The following is a 21,402-nucleotide window of genomic DNA, read 5'->3' as shown; positions in this document are numbered from 1 at the left end:
GTGCCCACCCTGGAGTTTTTTTTGTTTTTTTTTCCCCCAGCCCCCAAAGGCAGTTTCACCTAGCAAATCGAAATTTGGTAGGTGTGTCTATCATGGGTGAGACCCTGTGTCCTAAAACACACAAGAAGTCTCCAGTTTTGGTTTGAAGGAACCATAATGGGTTCATTTTTATGCCATTTCAAGCCACCAGAATTTTGGGAAAACTCAGCACCTGAAGGCAGTTTCACGTATAAATATGAAATTCAGTAGGACTGTCTCTCACGATAAGGTCCACAAAAAAGTCTGAAGAATCCCTCTCTGCAAACACACAAACTCGCTGGAGTTTGACAGATATCGAGACCACCTCTTACAGAACAGTCTCGCGCTGGTTTGATTTGGTCCACACCAGCGTTCGCTTGCAGTGTTCACATGTTGAAATGAACCTGAGTTTCAATTAAAATGAGCCAACAAATTTGACGAATGACGATTATATTCTGTGTTTCTTGCCACAGTTATGCAAGATAGGTAAAAGCTTGAATGTTTAAAGCCCAGAGCGGCGGGCTTCCCCTTCACCGCACGGCAGCCATTACTCTAAATCACAGCCGCGACCTCCTCTGCTCACATCCACTGACCTGGAAAATATGCGGCGGGGTCCATGCCTCGCCGAGCTGGCCTTTGCTTGGCCGGAAAACAGCAGAAATATTGAGCCAATTACAAGATGATTATCTGCTGGCAGTGGCAGGGGAGCTAGCTGCGGGTGTGAGTGTATTTATGCCTGCCTGGCAGCAGGAGCAAGGAAAATTAATCAAAAGGCCTGCCATGCGAGGGAGAAGCACTCCTGCCTGCTTACCGCCACTTGTCCATTGACAAGACACTGGCTCCAATCCAAAGCCTTTCGTTTCCTGGAAGGACAACACTAGGAGGTGGCTGCCGTATTGTCCGTAAGACCCGGTGGTGCATGTAGGCGTTGATTTTGTGGCTTTCATATGACAGGCAGACATGAGTCACGTTAATTTACAAGCAAGGGGGAAACGAGCGATGCATCAGACCACTTCTTTTATACCACAAAGGCAGCATTGAAAGATGCGCTCCGCTCGAGTGTGTACATTGGATTTTGCCTGCGAAAAAGCATGGGCATGCCTTCGAACCAGCAAGTCCTGGCGTCCCGTCCTTCCTTTTCCATTTGTGACACCAAAGTCCTGACAGGTTCATAAGACGTTCCTGCGCCGGCATCCAAATTCCTCCAAAAGTCGTCTTGTTCTCTCTGTTTTTCTTGTTCACCTCCCAACGAAAACTCGAGCCAGCAAGATGTGAGTTTGATTTAAAGCGGTTGGATGAAGACATCAAAGTCAAACGTGGAGGTGCAGTAAAACAATTTCTTACATCACTGACGCTGCCGATAAAGTCTCTCCGGGAGGTGAGGAACTGACCTGAAAATGCAGATTTTAGTGGTGCTGGGTCTTGATTGTAAGTGAACACAACTTGTTCTGCTTCTAGATTATACATAATACATACACTACATATACACAACTTTATAACTGTAGGGTTGAGCCAGGAGCAGAAAAACAAACTGCAAATTACTTGCAGGATGATTTAGCCCCTTGCAAACGGGTCACCTAAGGGGGATATTTCCCGGCTCGCTACCTTGTGTGTTAGATACCGATGCAGGATGGGTGGTTTGAATTCAACCCATGACTTTGCAGCTAGCGGGAAGCTAAGAGTGTGAAGACAAACTCCTGAGATAGGCTGCCGACTGCACTTAGCATTGAAAGCAAATGTAGCTGCCCAGACACTGAAATCGCCACGTGTCTAATTATCTAAATGAGAGAAGCCACATCGGCATCGACACACGCACTGTCCCACTTAGGAAGGTTATCTACTGTTAAGCCTCTGATACACCAATTTGCCAAGAAGGCAGCGTGAAAGAGACTTTGGAAATGATGGGTGAACTGTTCCATTCAGCCTACTAGGACTCAAATTGTTAAAAGCCAAAAATAAATGTACACCTTTTTCCGGGCCTACTCCACAACTTGATTATTCTTTCTTTGCTAATGTCCTACAATAATACTCCATAGCCACTTTCACTTCTGCCATCTATGATGGTTTGCTCAGCTGTGTTTAGGGTAAGGATGCAAGATAGGAGGTTGAAGTCGACCCCAGCTTCAGAAGGGATAGCGGGAAGTTCCAACCAAAACGTGAATTTTAACACCCAAGACTCACTGGTCACGGCCCTTTGTGTTGAAAGAAATGGTCATAGTCGTGTTGAATTCGACCCATTAATTTGCCGGCTTTGTCTTCCCAGTTGTAGCATCAGAGCTGCAACGGTCGAGCAGGAATTTATGCGGCAGACAGAAATCACTGAAGCGGGACACTGCTACGTCAGAAGTGCACCTGCACGTCGCCGATGCAGCTCGGCGCAGAGGAGTAATTAGATATGTGGAAGCATCGAATGCGACAGCTACAATTGTTTTTAACGCAAACAGCCATTGCCAGTGAGTGTTACGTGTTAGGCGCTGGTCTCGACTGGTGGCGTTCTGTCTCGGATACTACATCGGAAGTCTGCAAATTCAGGGTCAACTCCAACACCCCCATCTGCATCGGTACTTTAAACTAGTGATTACCAGCCACTGTGCCCTGAGAGATCATCAGGTGTGCCACCGGAAATTATTAAATTCACTCACAGAAAATGGTCAGCAATCCATTTACTACAAATAATGCATCTTTGTTTAACTATCCGTATTAACAATGCATAGTGACAGGCAGAACAATTACATGATATGACAAGATGGCAGAAGGTACAATAAACCTTGTGTAACACCCGAGGCTTTCAGGACAGTTGTTCCTGCCCCAGATGCTGGTGTTAATGTCGCCACCAATTTAATTATCTGAATGTGTGAAACCACAATGGCCGTTTGAACATGCACTATAGATGCAACAATGTCCCACTTTGATTACTTGTCTAAAAAGCACAGGTAAATAAATGCCACCTGTACCGCTATGCCTCTTTGCCAGAAAAGCAGAGGAGACTGTATCCATTTCCCATGACTGCACTTCCTGGGTGCACCTGAAACGCTTCTTGCGATAACTATAAAATTTATATTGCCCCGAATACGCTTGTTTAGTTTCATGTCGCACGCCACACAGTTCCATCCTCATCACTGACCCTGAAAATGCCCCGCCCCCCTGAGTGGTCCTTAACGGCACTAGTGCCTTTGCTACATTGACCACAGAACAAGCGTGATGCTCGCCATCAAATATGAATGCCTCCTTTAGCGCAGTCTCATCTCTTTTTCATACACCCAATAATGTTCTCGTGTGAGGTTGCCGTAAGGGCGCTTTTCCTCGAGCTGGAATAAGTGCGTTCGTGGTGAGAAGGTGATTTATCAGTATCGACAACAACAAGCTTGATGTGGGAATTCCCAGCAGGCATAGCTGTTTTTTGGAAATGAGTGACGCTACTCATTCTCACGTTGTCTGGGGACCCGTGTGGTGAGCAAGGTCCATGGACTTTCAAGACCCGATGCAGCTCATAGTTCTGACATGAGCCCAGAGATACAGTTACTCATACATTGATGACCACCAAATGATTTCTGCCCTATATATATATATATATATATATAGAATAGAGTTATAAATAATATATATATATATATATATATATATATATATATATATATATATATATATATATATAGGGTTATAAATAAAATAAAAAATAAATAAAACATGTACGTCTTCAAAGATTTAGTTTGAGTGCCATTTCTTATGAAAAAAAAATACAATTCCAGTTTTTATCAGGTCTCAGGTCTCAAGCTTCATCCATTTTGAGCATGCGTAGCAGTGACTGCTGGTCAGCTAGCATTAGCCCATAGATGACTTGCTGTGGTTATTCTTAGGATTTGAAGGCATGTTGTCAAATAACGCAATAACTTTTGTGTTTTGTACAGTATGTGTAAGAGTGGCACAGCTTCTGCCATGATATATACAATACGTGTCTAACAACCGGGTGTATTGGGTACTGAATTGCATGCCACCACAGTACGCAGTTCACATTTAGAGAAATTCATGGTTCGACTTTGACCCCCACCACTCCCTGCGGTGTTCGCACAAAACAAGCAACATAGTAAAATGGCGGAAAATTCCCGGCTTGAAAAAAACAGTGTGGAAGGGGCTCATTGGTTTGTGTTCATTAGGGTTAAAAAAAAGTTGGGTTTCAAAAAATCCTGGCCCTTCATTTTGGGTCCACTGTGGTTTTGGATCAGTAAATTTTGATCTGCACTAGGGTCATCCTGCTGAAATTATTCATTAGAAAGTGACGCAAATGGCAAAAATTCCTCTCATCATTCTTATCCACTGTATTGTTTCCTGTACCTCGTGACACAGAAGAAATCTATGTTGGTGTCTTTGAGTCACAGGTTTCAAACCAAACATACTGTAGAACTGCGACTTGTGTCCAAAGGAATGCCTGCTGAACCCTACTACCAGGTACTTTTGGAGAGGCAGCTAACATGTAGAAGCTTCAGAGTTGAGTTTGGCTGGCTGCTTAGGGGGCCGTTCGACCAGGCCACTTTGTCAGCTTTAGTCCTCGCCTGCTGACCCTGATAAATAATTGACATTTGCATTCTGTACTTTAGTGAATTTTAAAACTGCATTCTGTAGAGGTTCTAAATACCGGGGGTGGGGAGCAGTGTTAATTATTTATGGCTTGCATTTTACCTGTGTTGCTTCGGGTCGCCGTTCTCCCTCGCCGAGCCTCCCTGGTGAAGGGAAAGTGCAGAAAGGGGCGTTGATGTATTTTGCCAAGGAAATGTCTTAGCGCAGCTTTGTCGGCGTAAATATTTGAGTCTGGATTTATGAAGTGGCTTTCATCAGCGGGGTTTCATTTCAGGGAGGTTTTGAATCAGCGGCTGGACAAGTGGAACTGCTTAGCTCCCCCCACATCCGCCAACTTATTTCAAATAAACCTGATGATTAAGCGCAAGAAGTGAGTAAAACATGCGCAGGGGTGATGTTGTTCATCTTTAGTTTAAACAGGTGATCAATTATGCTGAGAGGCCCTTCTTTAGAGTATCAATATTTCATAAGTGGGCTTCACATGGTATGGTAGCGACAGTATCCTCTTTCAAAAGCCCCTTGGGAGCAACCAGCTTGCTTTCATAAGCCCCTTAACAGCAACATTGTGGTGGAATCCATGAATTGTTCACCACAAGATTGTACCAACATCCCGGGACTCGCAGACACCGCAAGAATCAATATTTGCTCTCGCCACCTCCTTCCAGCAGACACCTGATCAAGATCAAATAAATAAACGTAGTCCTGTGGTATTCTTGACTGACTGAAGCCGCAGTGGCCCCTGTCACACTTCCCGTGTCTGTGCGAAAGGTATCCTTCCATCCATTTTATACCACTTGTCCTGTTCTATCCCAGCTGAGGTTGGGCAATTTCATAGCTTCTGAGGTAGCAGCGGTGTGACGTTCAACAACCAACACTCACCCTAGTGAGGATAAGCTGTAAAGAAAATGGATGGATGGATAACCATAAAGAAATTAATGATGGTTGTTGTTCAGTCATCAGTCGTATTAAAACATAATAATTTTCACAAATTCTTCCTGGGTATGTAAACATATGAGCACAATTGTACATATATGCAGTCATATGTACCCCTGTCATGTTGGAATGAAATTGTAGGCTGCACCTTTTTCATAACCTCTAGGTGGCATACTAGAATGAAAGTGTACAACTTTACAACTAACCTTTAGGGGGCGGTAGCACATTTGAATGAAAGTGTAAAGCTTTTTCATAACCTCTAGATGGCGGCATATATTTATAAAATGGGAAAGTATTTTTCAATTTCTCCTATACCTATGTATAATGCGCACTATTTACTTTTTTTAGGGTGGGAAATGAGAATTCTACACGACAAATTACAGTACTTCTCTGATGAGTCAATTTTAGTCATGTGACTCATTCCTTCCTGTCTCTGGTCCTGGCAGGGATCTGATGCCCAAGACACTGGAGGGCCAGATCACTATGGAGAAGACCCCCAGCTACTTCGTGACCAAAGAGGCACCCGCCCGGATCTCGGCCATGTCGCGAGGCACAAAACTGATTGTGGTTGTCCGAGACCCGGTCACCCGGGCCATCTCGGACTACACGCAGACGCTGTCCAAGAAGCCGGACATTCAGTCCTTCGAGAACCTCACCTTCAAGAACAAAACTACAGCCCTCATCGACACGTCGTGGAGCGCCATACAGATCGGCATCTACGCCAAGCACCTGGACAACTGGTTGCAGTACTTCCCCATGGAGCAGATCCTGTTTGTGAGCGGCGAGCGGCTCATCAGCGACCCGGCTGGCGAGTTGGGCCGCGTGCAGGACTTCCTGGGCCTTAAGCGCATCATCACCGACAAACACTTCTACTTCAACCAGACCAAGGGCTTCCCGTGCCTCAAGAAGGCAGAGGGGAGCAGCAAGCCCCATTGCCTGGGAAAAACCAAAGGGCGCACCCACCCCGACATCCGCCCCGAGGTGGTGCGCCGCCTCAGAGACTTCTACCGGCCCTTCAACATGAAGTTCTACCAGATGACAACGCACAACTTTGGCTGGGACGACTGAATGTTGTGAACGACAACGACGTGGCTGACTGCAGGTGGAATATCAGGGAGAAAAACTAGGGGATTACAATTGTGCTCACAGACTGAAGTTTTTTTTTTGTTTTTTTTTCCCCCTCTCTCCAAGAAATTGGCTAAAGCTGAATGTCAAATATGAGGATAAAGCCAACATTTGAATTTTACACTTTTCAGTTGAAACGATGCAATTTAAGTTAGTTGCAAAGCAAAAAAAACTGTCAACTCAATGTTTTGATTTTATTCAATTAATTGACATTACTTGAAAATTGCTGATTTAAAAATAAATGAATGCTTTATATAGAGAAATCTTATGTAAAATGTAAATATAAAATAAATATCTAATAAAATAGAATTGCATAAAACAGTAATAAAATAAAAAATAACTATAAATGTAAATAATGGTAATGGTAAAAATAAATGAACAATATTGATATAATTTATAAACTTAAAATCCTGTTTTCCACAGAAAAGCAGACATTCTCTTAGGTTTAATCAGCAAAATACATTGCAACTCGGAACTGGAACTGCAACTCCTTTTTGAAGTGTATGCTTACAGCAAATGTGTTTGACTTTAAATCATAAATAACCTCATATTTTTGGCTTTGGTGTGGAAAATTATTATTATTATTTTTTTTTAATTCTCAAAGTGTTCTGATCAAATATGCAAAGTGTGAGAGTCTGTTTCCAGAACAATCACAATTAGGTGTTTGTGGAAGGACTTGTGTGTTTGATTAATGCTTTTGATTTAAAAGTAACATATGCACTGAGTGATTTAACGCCATATACTGTATTTGAAAGCCGATATACGTAGCTTCTTTTGAGGCTTAACATTTTTCTACCGACAAAATCTCTTAAGTATTTTTGCAAATGTATTTATTCCACATGTATTTTGAATAACTGATGTCTAACACTTCATTCACCCTGGTGTCTTTACAGCACACGCTTAAATTTCACTTCCATTCTCTTGTCTTCTTAAGCAACATTTTTTTTCCTTTCGCTCACCGCCATTCAAGCTCCTTCGTCCCAAAGCGGGACTCCAATTTCCTAGGACGTGCCTCCGCTCGATGTCACTTTTAAAGCCTGCGGGGCCACGTGTGCCGCTCGCCGAGCACAATGGCCCGCTTGTGTTCCTCCTCTTGTTGTGTGTGGACTTGTAAGAAGCAGATGTGCATCAAAAGAAACACAATCATTGAAAGGTTTGAATAAAAGTTGTTGCAAACATTTTTGTCTCTCAATTAAATGTTCTCCGCAAAGACACAGGAAAACAAGCTAGGATTTATTAAATAAACATTTTGAAAATACATGCTGCAAGTTGAATCATATTCCCCAAATTGTGAAGCATTTCATTAGTTAAAAGTATGAAATTGTGTACGAAAGCCGGACTGTGGATCACTCTATATTAGCATTTTTACGATGGAACTTTGACTTTGTGTGCCCTTGGTTGCCATTAGGCTCTTTGTACCACAGATGGTCTGCTGGAGATGCGCTTTGGTCCTTGGTATTGATCTTTGATGTTATTTTGTATTGCTGTTTTATATTGTCTTGTATTTACACCTATGGACAATTTAGAGTCTTCAATAAATCTAACATGAATATTGTTTTGATTTGGGGAGGAAGCTGGAGTACCTGGAGAAAACCCATGCAAGGGAGAACATACAAATTCCACAGACAAAGCTGAGATTCAATCCCAAACCTCAAAACTGTGAGGCAGACATTTTCACTGTTCTTCTGTCTTTTGTATTATTAGACTTTGGTATTTCATTGATCTTTGATGTTTCGTTTTAGTCATAAGCCTTGGGTTTAGGTCTTTGGAATTTGTTAGTACTTTGGTATTTCTCGTCTGTATTTGTCCTCGTCTTTCATATTGTTTTAAGTATTGGTCTTAGATATTGATCTTTGGGTTTTCACAATATTCTTTGGCCCTGGTTATTGGTCTTCAATACTGGATTTTGGTCTGATATTGTTTTTGGTACTGCTCTTTGGTATTTGTCCTTGATATTGGGCATCAGTCTTTGACATTGTTTTGTGATAAACGTTTGATATTATTTATGCACTGTATTTGTCTTTGGCATTGATCCTTGCTATTTAGTATTATTCTTTAGCCTTGGGGTATTGGTCTTGCATATGTTTTTTTAGCATTGGTTTATCTTTGGTATCTGTCTTTGAAATAGTTTTCGTTATTATTTGCCTTTTTATATTTTTGGAAGTGTCTTCAGTATTTGTCTTTGGTGTTTCTATTATTGTTTGTCCTTGGGTATTGGTCTTTGATATAGTTTTTGGTATTGGTCTTTGGTATTAGTTGTTGGGATTTGGTGTTGGCTGTTGGTATTTCACTTTTATTTTCTTTGTATTGGTGCTGGTCTTCTGTCATTAGTCTTTGATATTTCTTTCTGATAATTTTAAAGTGGCTTTAAATACTGTTTTAGGTATACTTTTTTGATAGTCTTTGTGTTTCACATTCTTTGGTCTTGGGCATTGGTTTTGATATTGTTGTGGAGTTGAACTTTGGTATTGTTTTTTTTTTTTACATTTTCTTTAGTGCTGGTCTTCTGTCATTGGTCTTTGATTGAGGTATACTTGTCCATTAGTGGTCTTTGGTATTGTCTTTGATGCTGTTTTTGGTATTGGTCTTTCGTTTGACTATTCACAGGCACCCACGAGTTGGAAAAAATAGGTCATCTTTTCTGGGATTAACAGAAACAAACACATAACCATGAGCAGGCACCAGCAGTCAGATGGAACTCTGCAGAGTCTTTGTTTAGCCTCCCGAATATCAACAATCTGCTTTCTTGGCTCATCCCATCACATGCACACATGGCCGTACACCTGTGTAATGTCACCTGTGCACAATTAACTCCCTCCCAGACCCCTCTTTAACTATAAACCATCAACTTCCCCGTGTTCACCTCCACAGACGCAAAACACTGAGCTGGGTCTTTGTGCACAAGACGGGTGGGCTACCACAGCCCCCTAACAGTACCCCTTCATATGACGATGACGTGAGGGAGGGAGGGGGGTTACATAGACCAGGAATGCGGGCCTTCTTTGTGACCACACGCACACGAAAGACTCAGACACGGCGCAGATCGCAAGTGTGTTTTCTTTCATAATCCCCCCCTGGCCGGGTCTGAGCAAATATCTCCAACAGGCACGCTCCATGCTAACGCCAATCTAATCAAAACAACCGACTGGGGCGCACCCTCCAACCCCCCAGTCCCCACACCCAACCCCAACCATATAGCACGCTCATACGTCAGAGAGTGATACTTTGCCGCCAAATAATTCTTATTAGATATTCAGATATTCCCATGAGGAGACATTTGACAACACCCACCCTGGCACTTCCGATATAGCTTTGGGGGGGGGAACAGTGTTTGCCGTGGCAACAGTAATCCGGGAACTGAAAACAGGCCTTTTCCCCATTTGCCATCACGCAACTTGTCAGCCAAAAGGAAGCAGCAGAAGGAGCAGCCTTCCTCTTCTGTTTTCCAGAATATATGCTCTCTGTATCAATATACTGCATGTCTGCATGCATAGTCTTCGGCTTTCAAAACAATTTTCCCCATTGGGATTAATAACAGCGGAAATCCTCCTTTCGAGGGTTAGAACGATTACTTGTGACACACCTGGATTTGTCGTCCCCCTCTTGCAGGGTTTGGTTCTTCTTTATGGTTCTTCTTTATGGTGTTGGTTTTTAATCTTTGGAATTTGAGCTTTGGTGCTGGTGTCACCTTTGCATTTTGCGAATTTGTCTTCAGTCTTTGAAAGTGGTTATTTGCTTTTGGTTGTTGGCCCATTGTATCGGTCTTTAATGTTTGTTTTTTATATTAGTCTTCATAATGCAGTTAATTTCTTTAAAGTTTCTTTTTATTATATTTCTTAATTAACAACATGTAAAAAATGTGGCATTCTTGAGGGGCTGTCATTTTAATGGGTAGCATTTTTTTTATGAGTAAATTGAGTTACAGTTTGGTGACCAAGCCACCAAATGCAATAAACTCGTAAGTTCAGGTGCCACTATATTTTGCTTTTAACATTGGTGTTAGATCTTTGGATTTTGTCTTTGGTTGTTAATGGTCTTTTGTACTGGTCTTTGATATTAATTTTTTATATTTGATCTTATAAGTTTTTGATACATTATTTGTCTTTGTATTGGACCTTGATATTGTTTTTGGGATTGGTCTTTAGTATTGGTTTTTGATCATTGGATTTTTGTGTTGGGTATTATACTCTGATAGCAGTCTTTAAAATAGGTCTTTGGTATTAGTTTTGGTAATGAACTTGTCACTTCAAAGCTCTGGAAAGCCAGACACAAAAAAAAATAAAAATCCCCGAAATGTGACTGGGACATATTGCGGTCATCTCCGACCCTGCATTTTTATTTGAAAAGTATTGTTTGTTATTGTGGTGTGGGTGTACAAGTGCACTGCATCACACTGACAGATGTTTCTCATAGTTGTCTTTTTTAGCAACACGAGAAGGTAAAAATATGCTGCAACCACAATAACAAACATGGTAAATTAATTAAAACCTCTCAGCTTTTAATGCAGTTGTTGTATATGGTAAAACTGTACCAAATATTGTGACAAACATCCCACAGAGAACTGTGTCAGTTTGTGTGTGCGCGTGTTGCGGGAACTCCCTCCAAACGCCGTGCGAAGGTTTCGCCGCCGCGTGACTCAGAGGTTCCATGACGGGCCGTTCAGGGCTCGATGGGAGCTTGACTCGTGTCGCTCGGCATTTGTCACCGTGCGGGGAAAATGTGAGGCGAACACGAACACGTGTTAACCGGAACGTCAGGATCAATCAAGGCCTTGCTGAGAGGCAGCAGGTCCTCCGTGTCAGGGATACATGAAGACGTGTCTGGAAAGCGTCCCGTCAATAGCAACAAGTGACACTTCAAAGAACAGCCATTTTATTTTTGAAGTCTGTGGCGAAAAGGCTGCTTTAAAAAAATAAATAAAAATTATCGCAAACAAATAGGCAGCCATTTTTACCAACCGGGACCCCTTTGATGTGAATCCCTTGACTGCAGTGGTACGCCATCCCTCAGCTGGCTGTGCCCCCCTGAGGAACATCCACAAAGTTAAACAAGGTACAAATTCTTCAAATAAAGATCAATATTACCAATCGGTCACCAAGGAACCGAAACCAGTGCTAGGAGCCTATACCAAAGTTCAAAGACCAACACGAAAGATGATTACCAACAACAACACAAACGATCAGACCAATATTAAAGACCAGTACCATAACAATGTCAAAGACCAATTTCAGAGACATCAACGACCAATTCCAAAAATAATAAGACCTTTACAAACAATTAAAGACCAATACAAAAGATCTGTATCGAAGACCAATACTAATGATCAAAGAGTAATACTAACCACCAAATCAAAAAAATAGAGCGATATTAAAAATAACATCAATGACCAATACTTAACAATATCAATGACCATTACCCACGACAATGCCAAGAACATTAGACCTACGCAACTATCAAAGACCAATACGATGACAATTACCATAAAATATCAATCAAAGAGCAATACCAAAAACAATGCCAAACAATATCAAGATCAATATGAAAGACATTCACAATTCCAGATCAATACTTTTAAAAAAACCTTCTCATGCCAATATCAGACAAAAGAAAACAGACATGCAAAACAACAAAGTAAAACCAAAAACAACATCAAAGACAAATGAAATGACCAGTACCAAAGATGACATCAAAGACCAACACCACAAGACTATCAGACCAATACAATCAAAACCCAATACCTAAAAAATATCAAAGACATAAAAATTATCTAAGACAGATGATATCAAAGAACAATAAAAACAAAGACAATTAAAAAAAAAAGTCTAAAGACAATACCAAAGACCAATGCTTGAAACAGTACCAAAGATCAATACCTAAACCCATTAAAGACCAGTCCCACAGAGTTTTCTGTAATTTATTCTATTTGTAATAACTTTTCACAAACAAATTTTGTACGGCACGAGCGTGTCGGGAAACAAACTGCATTGTTGTTTATCGCGGTAAAGGTTGTAAACATGTCATTTGATAAAGTGCAGGCGGAGAGAAAAAATAAATTAGTCCGTGAAACAAATCACCGTAAATAAAACATCAGCAACTTGTTCCCATTCACTGCACCGTGTGTGTGTGCCTCATGAATAAATGACAGGCGGGACATGTTTACCTCCCGCTCATTACACACTTACACACACACACAACTTTTCCAAACCCACAAAAAGTAGCTCACGGGCCAAAAGGAGCTTGTTAATAATTTAAACAAATGCATAAAAAGTCAACACGTAATTATTCATCACCATGGCGATGGAAGGGACCTCCCGGGGTGTTCGTGTTTGCACTGGCCAATCAGATTTGTCGATGGCCCAATGGTTAAGATCATCGCCTGCCACCGTGGGGGACCTAGGTTCAAAACCCCGACTGGACCATCCGCCAACATCCCCCGGACTCACGGCTGTGGTGTCCTTGAGCAAGACACTGATACCCCGAAATGCTCCCCGGGCGCTTCAGCTGCCCCCTGCTCCAGTGTGTTCCACTAACATGTGTATGTGTTCACTGTGATGGGTTAAATGCAGAGAACAAATTTCGTGTGCATGCATGCATGTTCATGACAATAAAAGATGATTCTTCTTCTTCTTCTTCTTCTTCTTCTTCTTATATTCATGTTAAGATTTTGCCCAATGACGCCACCCCAGTGCCTGTTGATGTTTTTGTTTTTTGCAAGACATACAGACGAGTCTTTAAGTCAATGTGTATCAGTCACTACTTTTCAAAGCTATTTAAAAGATTTTTTTTTTGTTTGAGTCTTGATGTCAGTGTTGTGTATCAGTTACTACAGTGGACACGTATTTTCTATGTCGAAGTTGGACATCACTCATTACCGAGGACAGCTGTTCATAAGTTTTTTATATGCTTGAGTCTTGCTGTCAAAGTTGCATAAGTCACTACAATGGACAGCTATTCAACATTTTTTGATTTTCTATCTTAAAGTTAACCATCAATTACGACAGTGCTCAGCTATTCAGAACAATTTTTTGTCACTATGTAGACAGATTTACAAAAAATATTTTTGCACAGTGGAAGACTGGTTAGAGAGTCTGCCTCACAGTTCTGGGGACCTGGGTTCAATCCCCGGCCCCGCTTGTGTGGAGTTTGCATGTTCTCCCCGTGCCTGTGTGGGTTTTCTCCGGGCACTCCGGTTTCCTCCCACATCCCAAAAACATGCATGCTAGGTTGATTGACAACTCTAAATTGCCCATAGGTGTGTATGTGAGAGCCGATGGTTGTTTATTTGTATGTACCCTGCGATTGGCTGGCAACCTGTTCAGGGTGTACCCAGCCTCCTGCCCGATGATAGCTGGGATAGGCTCCAGCACGCCCGCGACCCTCGTGAGGAGAAGCGGCTCAGAAAATGGATGCATGGATGGATTTTTCCATTGCAAAGTTGAGCATCAGTAACTATAGTAGACAGTAGTGCCATGGAAATTGTTTTGAAATTTTGAGCATCACTACCTTGGACGACTTTAAAAAAAATATATACAAAAATAAATTCCCTGTCAAAATGTATTATCACTACAGTAAAGAGCAATTCACAAGCTGTTTTCTTCTCCATGCAAGAAGTTGTTTATCTGTCACTAAAGAGAAGGTATTTATCCAATGTTTTCTAGAGGCTTGTCTTGGTGTAAATGTGCTTATCAGTCACTGCAGTGGACAGCTATTCAAAAATGTTATTTTTCCACAGCAAAGTTGAGTGTCAGTCACTACAGTAGACAGCTGTGCCATAGAAATTGTTTTTTGAATATTTCAGCATCAATCACTACAGTGGACAGCTTGTTAAAAAAAAAAAAAAAAAAAAAAAAATCCATGTCAAAGTTGAGCATCAGTCACTACAGAAGACAGCCATTCAAAAGCTATCAATATTGTGTCCCGCTGAGTATCACTCTAACTGCTGTGACGGCGCACGGTTTGACCTCTTAGGTTGTATTTCCTGCAAGGTGCGCGTCAGGTAAGCGACACAGGTGGACGAGCGCGCAGAAGGGGGCTTGGGTGTCCCGTTTCAGGCGGCAGCTGGCGAGTGAGGCCCGATCTCGAGGTCACCCTTTCTCCTCCTCCTCGTCACCCTCTCCCGGGCTCCGAGCCACCTCTCCACTCCGGGCCCGGCTCGCCGTCACCTGATCTCTGCCCGGCTCGCATGGGAACAGCGAGGCCGCCGCGCGACAATGGCGCTCTTTTAATTACGAGCCCCCGCGCGCTCAGGTGCCGAGCGGCCCGGATGCACCCTGTGTCAGCAGCACCGGCATTCGGGCATGGCGATAATTGATGACATTGCGGAGGCGTGTAGCACGCATAAAGGCCACGGAGGTGAGTGCCGCTAATTTTAGCCCGCGTGACAAGCGCACATCACACTGACGCTATTTTTAAAACAATACCTCACATTTAACTCTATCGTGCACACTGTATCGCTACTCAAAAGATGTGTTTTTTGTGTGTCAAAGGTGATCATCAGTCACTACAGTGGACAGCTAATCAAAAGATCTTACTGATGTCGCATCAGTCAAGATGTTTTCTTTATGTGTATGTTGAATATTAGTGACTAAAGTGCAAAATATATGTTGACATATCACATCATCTATTAAAACTATTATTATATTTCCATGTCATTGTAAAGCGTCAGTTACTACATTTGACAGATATTCAAAAGATATGTTCTCTATTTCAAAGTAAGATATCAGTTACTACAGTGGATAGTTATTAAAAAAATATATTTCCACATAATTTTTGCATATCAGTCACGACAGAAGATAACGGATCAAAATGGTTTTGTATGGCACAGTTTAGCATCAGTCATTACTTGGACAGCTATTCCAAAACTTTTTTCACATCAAAGTTGTCAGCCACTACTGTCTGACTTTGAGATCAAAGTTTCACATCATTCACTACAGTGGACATCTCTTAAAAAAACACCAGTAAAAAGTGTGGACACGGTTTCTCATTCAATAGTGTGTCCACATTTTTGACTAGTTGTGTATGTTCCTGATGTCATAGTTAAACATCAGTCGCGACAGTGGACAACTATTCAAAAGATGTTTTCTTCATGTCATAGATGCTCATTAGTCGTCACTACAGTGGAGTTCTGCTCAAAAGCTGTTTTCTTCTAGTGTATATGCGTGAGTCTTTGATGTCAAAATTATCCAACAGTGGCTAGCCATTCATAAGCACTTTTCTTCTACATGCACAACTCTTTGATATCAAAGTGTCATATCAGTAACTACGGTTGAATAGCTGTCCACTGTAGCTACTGATGCGCCTATTGGACAGCAGATAACGCTCCTTGCAAAAGAGGGAGATTTTCCTAATTCATGCACGAAAGAGTTAAGTCCACCTCTGAAGGCAGGTGTTAACTGGAGGCCCTCACATGATGGAGCTCTCGTCGCTCTCGGCTCGTCAACCATGACCGCCCCACTCGACGGCGTTACGTACCTCGCGAGACGACTCAGATGAGCTCACCGGCGGGCTTACGTCCGCTTCCCTGAGTTTAAAATGAACGTTTTTAATGACGTGCCAACATTGGCTGGCTCAGCCGGCACATAAACAGCCTCGGCGCTGTCGCTAGGTGACTGACGGCGGCTGGGCGGCCATTGGTGCTTCCGTGTTTGTTTGATCCTGGGCCCGCGTGACACCCGCTTCCTGGCTCCAAATAGGCCAAGGCCGCATTACGACATTTGCACTTCTAATGGCGGGTTCACACGGACCTCCTTGTGGGGTCACGTCGGGAGATGTCGCTGACCGCCATGTCTTGCACTCAGGCCGCGCTTAGTTTGCAATGCATACTGTTAAATGTGTTGCAAAAAAACCTCACTTGCCACAATGGACAGCTACGTAAAAAAACGTTTTATTCTACAGTGGATCATGTTAAATGGGAGTCAGCGTACACCTGCTACCATTTAAAGTGTCAGCTCTTCTGGTAGTTTTTTTTTTTTACCATTTTTCTTGCTTTCTGGCAAAAGCCTAAATGTTTTGTGCTAATGCTGCTATTATGAACTGTTCATAATTCCTTACACCTTGTGTAAGGCACCAGTTCCATCTGACGAAAAAAAAGCCACAAAGCATGATGATCGGACCAAAACAAAATATCCAAAAACGTAGGAAAATGCGTTGCAGTCCGATCCAATCAAGGTTGAGGTTTTGGTAATAATTCTAAAAAGGTATGTGTGGCGTATAACACTGCTGTTCACCAAAATAACACCAAACCTACATGGTGGTGGCAGTTCAAAATAGCAAGGTGGAAGGAATTCTGAAAAGTTCGAAATAGCAATCAATGTTAGCACAAAACCTTTAGGCTTCTGCTCAAAAGCAAAGAAATGCCAGGAAAAGCCGACTAGAACAGCTGAAATGTATATGGGGTTAATCAGAGACACTTTAAATGGTGGCAGATGTGTGCTGGCTACCATTTAACCTGAGCTTGAATTGGATTGGTTCTGAACACAGCCACATTCTGTTATAAGAGGGTGTGAACACTTATGCAACCACATAATTTCAGTTTTGTCTTTTTTTTTTTTTTTTTTTAATAAACATCTCCTCTCAAAGTAAAGAATTCTCTATCAAGCCATACAGGTTATAGGTCAGATTAATTTTCTTTTTCTTCCTCTTTCTTTTCTTAACCCTCCTGAGCAGCCGTCACAAATGTTTCTCTTTGAAGGTACAAACGAGGCAGGATCGACTCTTCTGGGAGCCTTACGGAGGCCTTGATCCGATTACCCAGCAGGCACCACCCTCCTGAAAAATGTGTCTGCAGGGCCCTGCACCGCCTTTTAAACTTTCGCTTGCGTGCAATAGACAATACAAATGCTGCTGAAGTCAGCCTTTTGCTAACATGTTTTGTGATTAGAGCAAACCACCTGTACCACGGTTTACTCCGTAGACGTGATGGTGCATAGCAACACGTTTGGGAAGGTTCGGGGCATGGAATGGACATGCAACGGCTATCGGATGAGAAGGCTTTTGGCCATTTGATGGCCATAGTTTGGGCATCTGATGGAAAGGATTTCAGGCATGTGGCGGACATGTGATAGACATATTTTGGGCATTTGATTGAAACATTTTGGGCCAGTGATGGACATATAACAGCCATGTTGTAACCATATTTGGAACATTTGATGGGAATATTTGGGCCGTGTGACAAAAATGTTTTGGACAGTTGACAGATGTTTGGGGGATTTCATGGGAAGATTTTTGGGCATGTGACAGACATGATGGACATGTTTTGGGCATTTGACCGGAATGTTTTGGGCATGTGATGGACATGATTTATTTGGGCATTTGATGAGTATGTTTGAGGCATTTGATTGGAAGGTTTTTGGGCACGGACGTGATGGGCAAGTCTTGGGCCTGTTTTGGGCATTTGTGGGCAATCAATGGCAAGGTTTTGGACAATGTGTCAAATGTGATTGGGAATGTTTTTGGGCATCTGTTTTGGATAATTTGACGAGTAGATTTTTGGGTGTGTGATGTAATGGGCATTCTGATACATAACTGATTAACTGCCATTGACATCTATATACATCAAATATGAATTTTGACGGGAGGTGGTGACAATGAATAAGTGTTAATGGGAATATACAGGCATGTGATGGGAATGTTGGTTTTCTTTTATGGGAAGGTTTTTGGACATATGACAGACATGGTTTGAGCATTTAATGGGAATTTGGAAATGCTGTGGCTATGTGATGTGAATGTTTGAGGCATCTGATGGACATTTGCTAGCCAATTGATGGGAATATTTTGGGCATGTGACCGAGGTGATTGGGATTTTTTTGGGCGACTATGGGCATGCAATGGACATGACAGCCATATTTTGTCCATCTGATGGGTATGCTTTGTTTATTCGATGGGAATGTTTTGGGTATGTGACATATATAGTAGAAGAAGAAGAAGAAGAAGAAGAATAGAAGAATCACCTTTTATTGTCATGTTTTGGAATTGTCAGATATGTTTTGGCCATTTTAGGCATGTATTGGAAAATGTTTGTTATCGCTGGCAGGTGAATGTTTGGAATCAGATACCTGGCATCCTCTCAAAGTTGCTCTTGGGAGTCAAGGCCCTGGAAAAGAGACTTGATCCCAGGCGGGATTTGCCACTTAGGAGTCGTCCTGACTGATTAACAGCTGAGACAACGTTTCAAGGCCATAGCTAAGACTTTAATTGGAGCAGACAGCAGCTAACGATTGACTTCTCAGACTCTTCAATGAGCTGAGGAACCTGATTAGCGTGTTTAGTTGAGCGCTTGTCCCCAATTGGGAAGGTCAAGTGTGGGAAGTGGATTGTTCCTAAATGAAAAGTGATGCAGGTGCTTCACGGCAGGGGGGCTTGTTTGAGGCGACTCCCGAAGAGGCCAGACTTGGAAAAATCACATTAACAAGCCGGATTGAAGCATCCGGAGTGACTCTGTGCAGCGGCTGATCCCATTAGAGCGATAACACCCCCCTCCTGACTCCCTTCCTTCTCCTCCATCCTCTCTTTAAACCCACAGGAAATGGCTTTTTATGAAGCTAAATTAATTGACCATGAAACCGGCCCACTAGCACATCGGTGACAGATTATCTTCATTGCTGATTAATCACGTTTACAAAGGGCTGTCAAATTAGGCCAGCACATATATTGTTTTAGAATGTAAATACTGTATGTTGTGAGCATGTGATGGATAATGTATGTTTTAGGCACATTTTGGCCATTTGCTGGAAGGTTTTGGTATCTGATGGGAATGTGATGGCCATGTTTGGGGCATGTTGGGAAGAAAAGGTTATGGGAAGGATTTGGGCATGACATATGGATGTCTTGGGAATACTTTAGTGAATGTAGTTTGAGTATGTGATGGGCATGTTTTTTAATTTGTTATTCTGCTTCAGTGAACAGCCAAATATGATCCCAAAAGCTAAAATGCACAAATGAGCTGCAATGTCATTACATTTATAAGCATTTAGAAACTAAAAGTAGTAAAATGAGATTTGGAATGTGTTTTTTTTTTTTTTTTTTTTTTTTTTTTTAGTTGAGTCCTACCAGCAAGCAGATGGCAAGTTGTAGCCCCATTAGTCCGAGGAGCTGGCTTCGGTGGCGTCCGTCAACAATGAGGTGCATGCTATTGATTTGTCGCTGAAAGGAAAATTACATCGCACACCAAAACGTCTACTTTGCAGCCCACGGCGACGCGATGCGGGCATGTTTTGCTTGATTTTGGCAGACATGACGGATGTCGTTGAGACCAACCACCTGTGCTTCCACAACCGAAACAATTTAGATTCAGATTCCAGACCTTTTGAAAAGTTTTGGAGTGTGAAGCCCCCGTGGTGGTTCCCTGATGTGCTGGTGGCTGCAGGCCGCTAATGGAGGCTAATGGTGCAGAAACAAAGAGTCTGTCTGCTAAGTACAAGCAACAACACACAGCTGCCTTCTGATATTAAAACAGTTTTGATATAACATGACTTTATAAATCACATTACATACACCAACAGAGCTTCTCTTTGTCACATTATAAAAGAAATATTCTATAAGGAAGGACTCTATTCTCATTAAGAATCATGTCTTCTGATCTATTATACTACACTATTGTTCATCAGAGTGTGAGCAGTGCAGCCTGAGTGTACATAACATACATTTCATTCACTTTCCTCACCCGGGTCGCGGGTGTGCTGGAGCCGATCCCAGCTATCACCCTCAACCAATCGCCAGCCAATCTCAGGGCACATATAAACAAACAACCATTCGCACTCACATTCCCACCTACGGGCAATTTGGAGTATTCAATTAATCTACCACGCATGTTTTGGGGATATGGGAGGAAACCGGAGTACCCGGAGAAAACCCACGCAGGCACGGGGAGAACAAGCAAACTCCACACAGAAGAGGCCGGGATTTGAACCCCGGTTATCAGAACTGTGAGGCAGATGTGCCAACCAGTCGTCCACCATGACGCTGTACATAACATCTGTCTGGGTTGATTCTGTTGGTAATGTCCGAGTCTACGGATCATTGATCACAAATAATTTGTGTTTTGGGTATGTCATGGACATGTTTTGGAAACAGTTTTGACATGTTTTCAGCATTCTTTGGGCATGTGACAGACTTGTTTTGGGCATGTGACAGTCCTGTTTTGGGAAAGTGATGGAAACATTTTGGGCAAGTGATGGAAAAGTTTTCAGCATTCAATAGACATGTTTTTGGCATTTTTTGGGCATGTGATACATGTGCTTTGGGTGGGTGACAAAAACTTTTGGCCATGTGATAGACATGTTTTCAGCAGATGATGAACACGTTTTGCACATGGTGAAATGTTTTGTACAGGTGATGGAAAAGTTTTGGGCATGGGATGGACTTGTTTTGTGAATGTTTGGGGCATGTGATGGCCATGTTCTGGGCAAATCAAAGAAACACTATAGGCATGTGATGCAAACATTTTGCGCATGTGATGGAAACATTTTGGGCAAGTGATGAAAATGTTTTGGGCAGGTGATGAAAATGTTTTGGGCATGGGATGGACTTGTTTTGTGAATGTTTGGGGCATGTGATGGCCATGTTCTGGGCAAATCAAAGAAACACTATAGGCATGTGATGCAAACATTTTGCGCATGTGATGGAAACATTTTGGGCAAGTGATGAAAATGTTTTGGGCAGGTGATGAAAATGTTTTGGGCAGGTGAAGGAAATGTTTTGGGCATGGGATGGAATTGTTTTGGGAATGTTTTGGGCATGTGATGGACATGTTAA

At 42.2% G+C, this 21,402-nt stretch overlaps 1 protein-coding gene and 1 long non-coding RNA gene across 2 annotated transcripts in view; one reads left to right on the top strand and one right to left on the bottom strand.

Moving 5' to 3' along the window:
- The window catches only part of LOC133469555 (heparan sulfate glucosamine 3-O-sulfotransferase 3A1-like), a 34,816-nt gene extending 26,763 nt beyond the window's left edge, over positions 1-8,053 (top strand). Inside the window, exon 2 of the mRNA XM_061756765.1 lies at positions 5,973-8,053. Coding sequence (XP_061612749.1) covers positions 5,973-6,594 — 622 coding nt within the window. The 3' untranslated portion in view covers positions 6,595-8,053. The remainder of the gene's footprint in view (positions 1-5,972) is intronic.
- Positions 3,784-21,402, bottom strand: part of LOC133469556 (uncharacterized) — a 39,473-nt gene continuing 21,854 nt past the window's right edge. Inside the window, exons 2-3 of the long non-coding RNA XR_009785730.1 lie at positions 4,696-4,736; positions 3,784-4,577 (exon numbers count right to left, since the gene is read on the bottom strand). This is a non-coding gene — a long non-coding RNA (uncharacterized LOC133469556). The remainder of the gene's footprint in view (positions 4,578-4,695; positions 4,737-21,402) is intronic.

The sequence above is a fragment of the Phyllopteryx taeniolatus genome, chromosome 19 (genome assembly GCF_024500385.1).
Source record: "Phyllopteryx taeniolatus isolate TA_2022b chromosome 19, UOR_Ptae_1.2, whole genome shotgun sequence".
Taxonomy (NCBI): Eukaryota; Metazoa; Chordata; class Actinopteri; order Syngnathiformes; family Syngnathidae; genus Phyllopteryx; species Phyllopteryx taeniolatus.
Note: the sequence above shows the minus strand (reverse complement) of the source record. Positions and strands in the feature narration are given on the sequence as shown.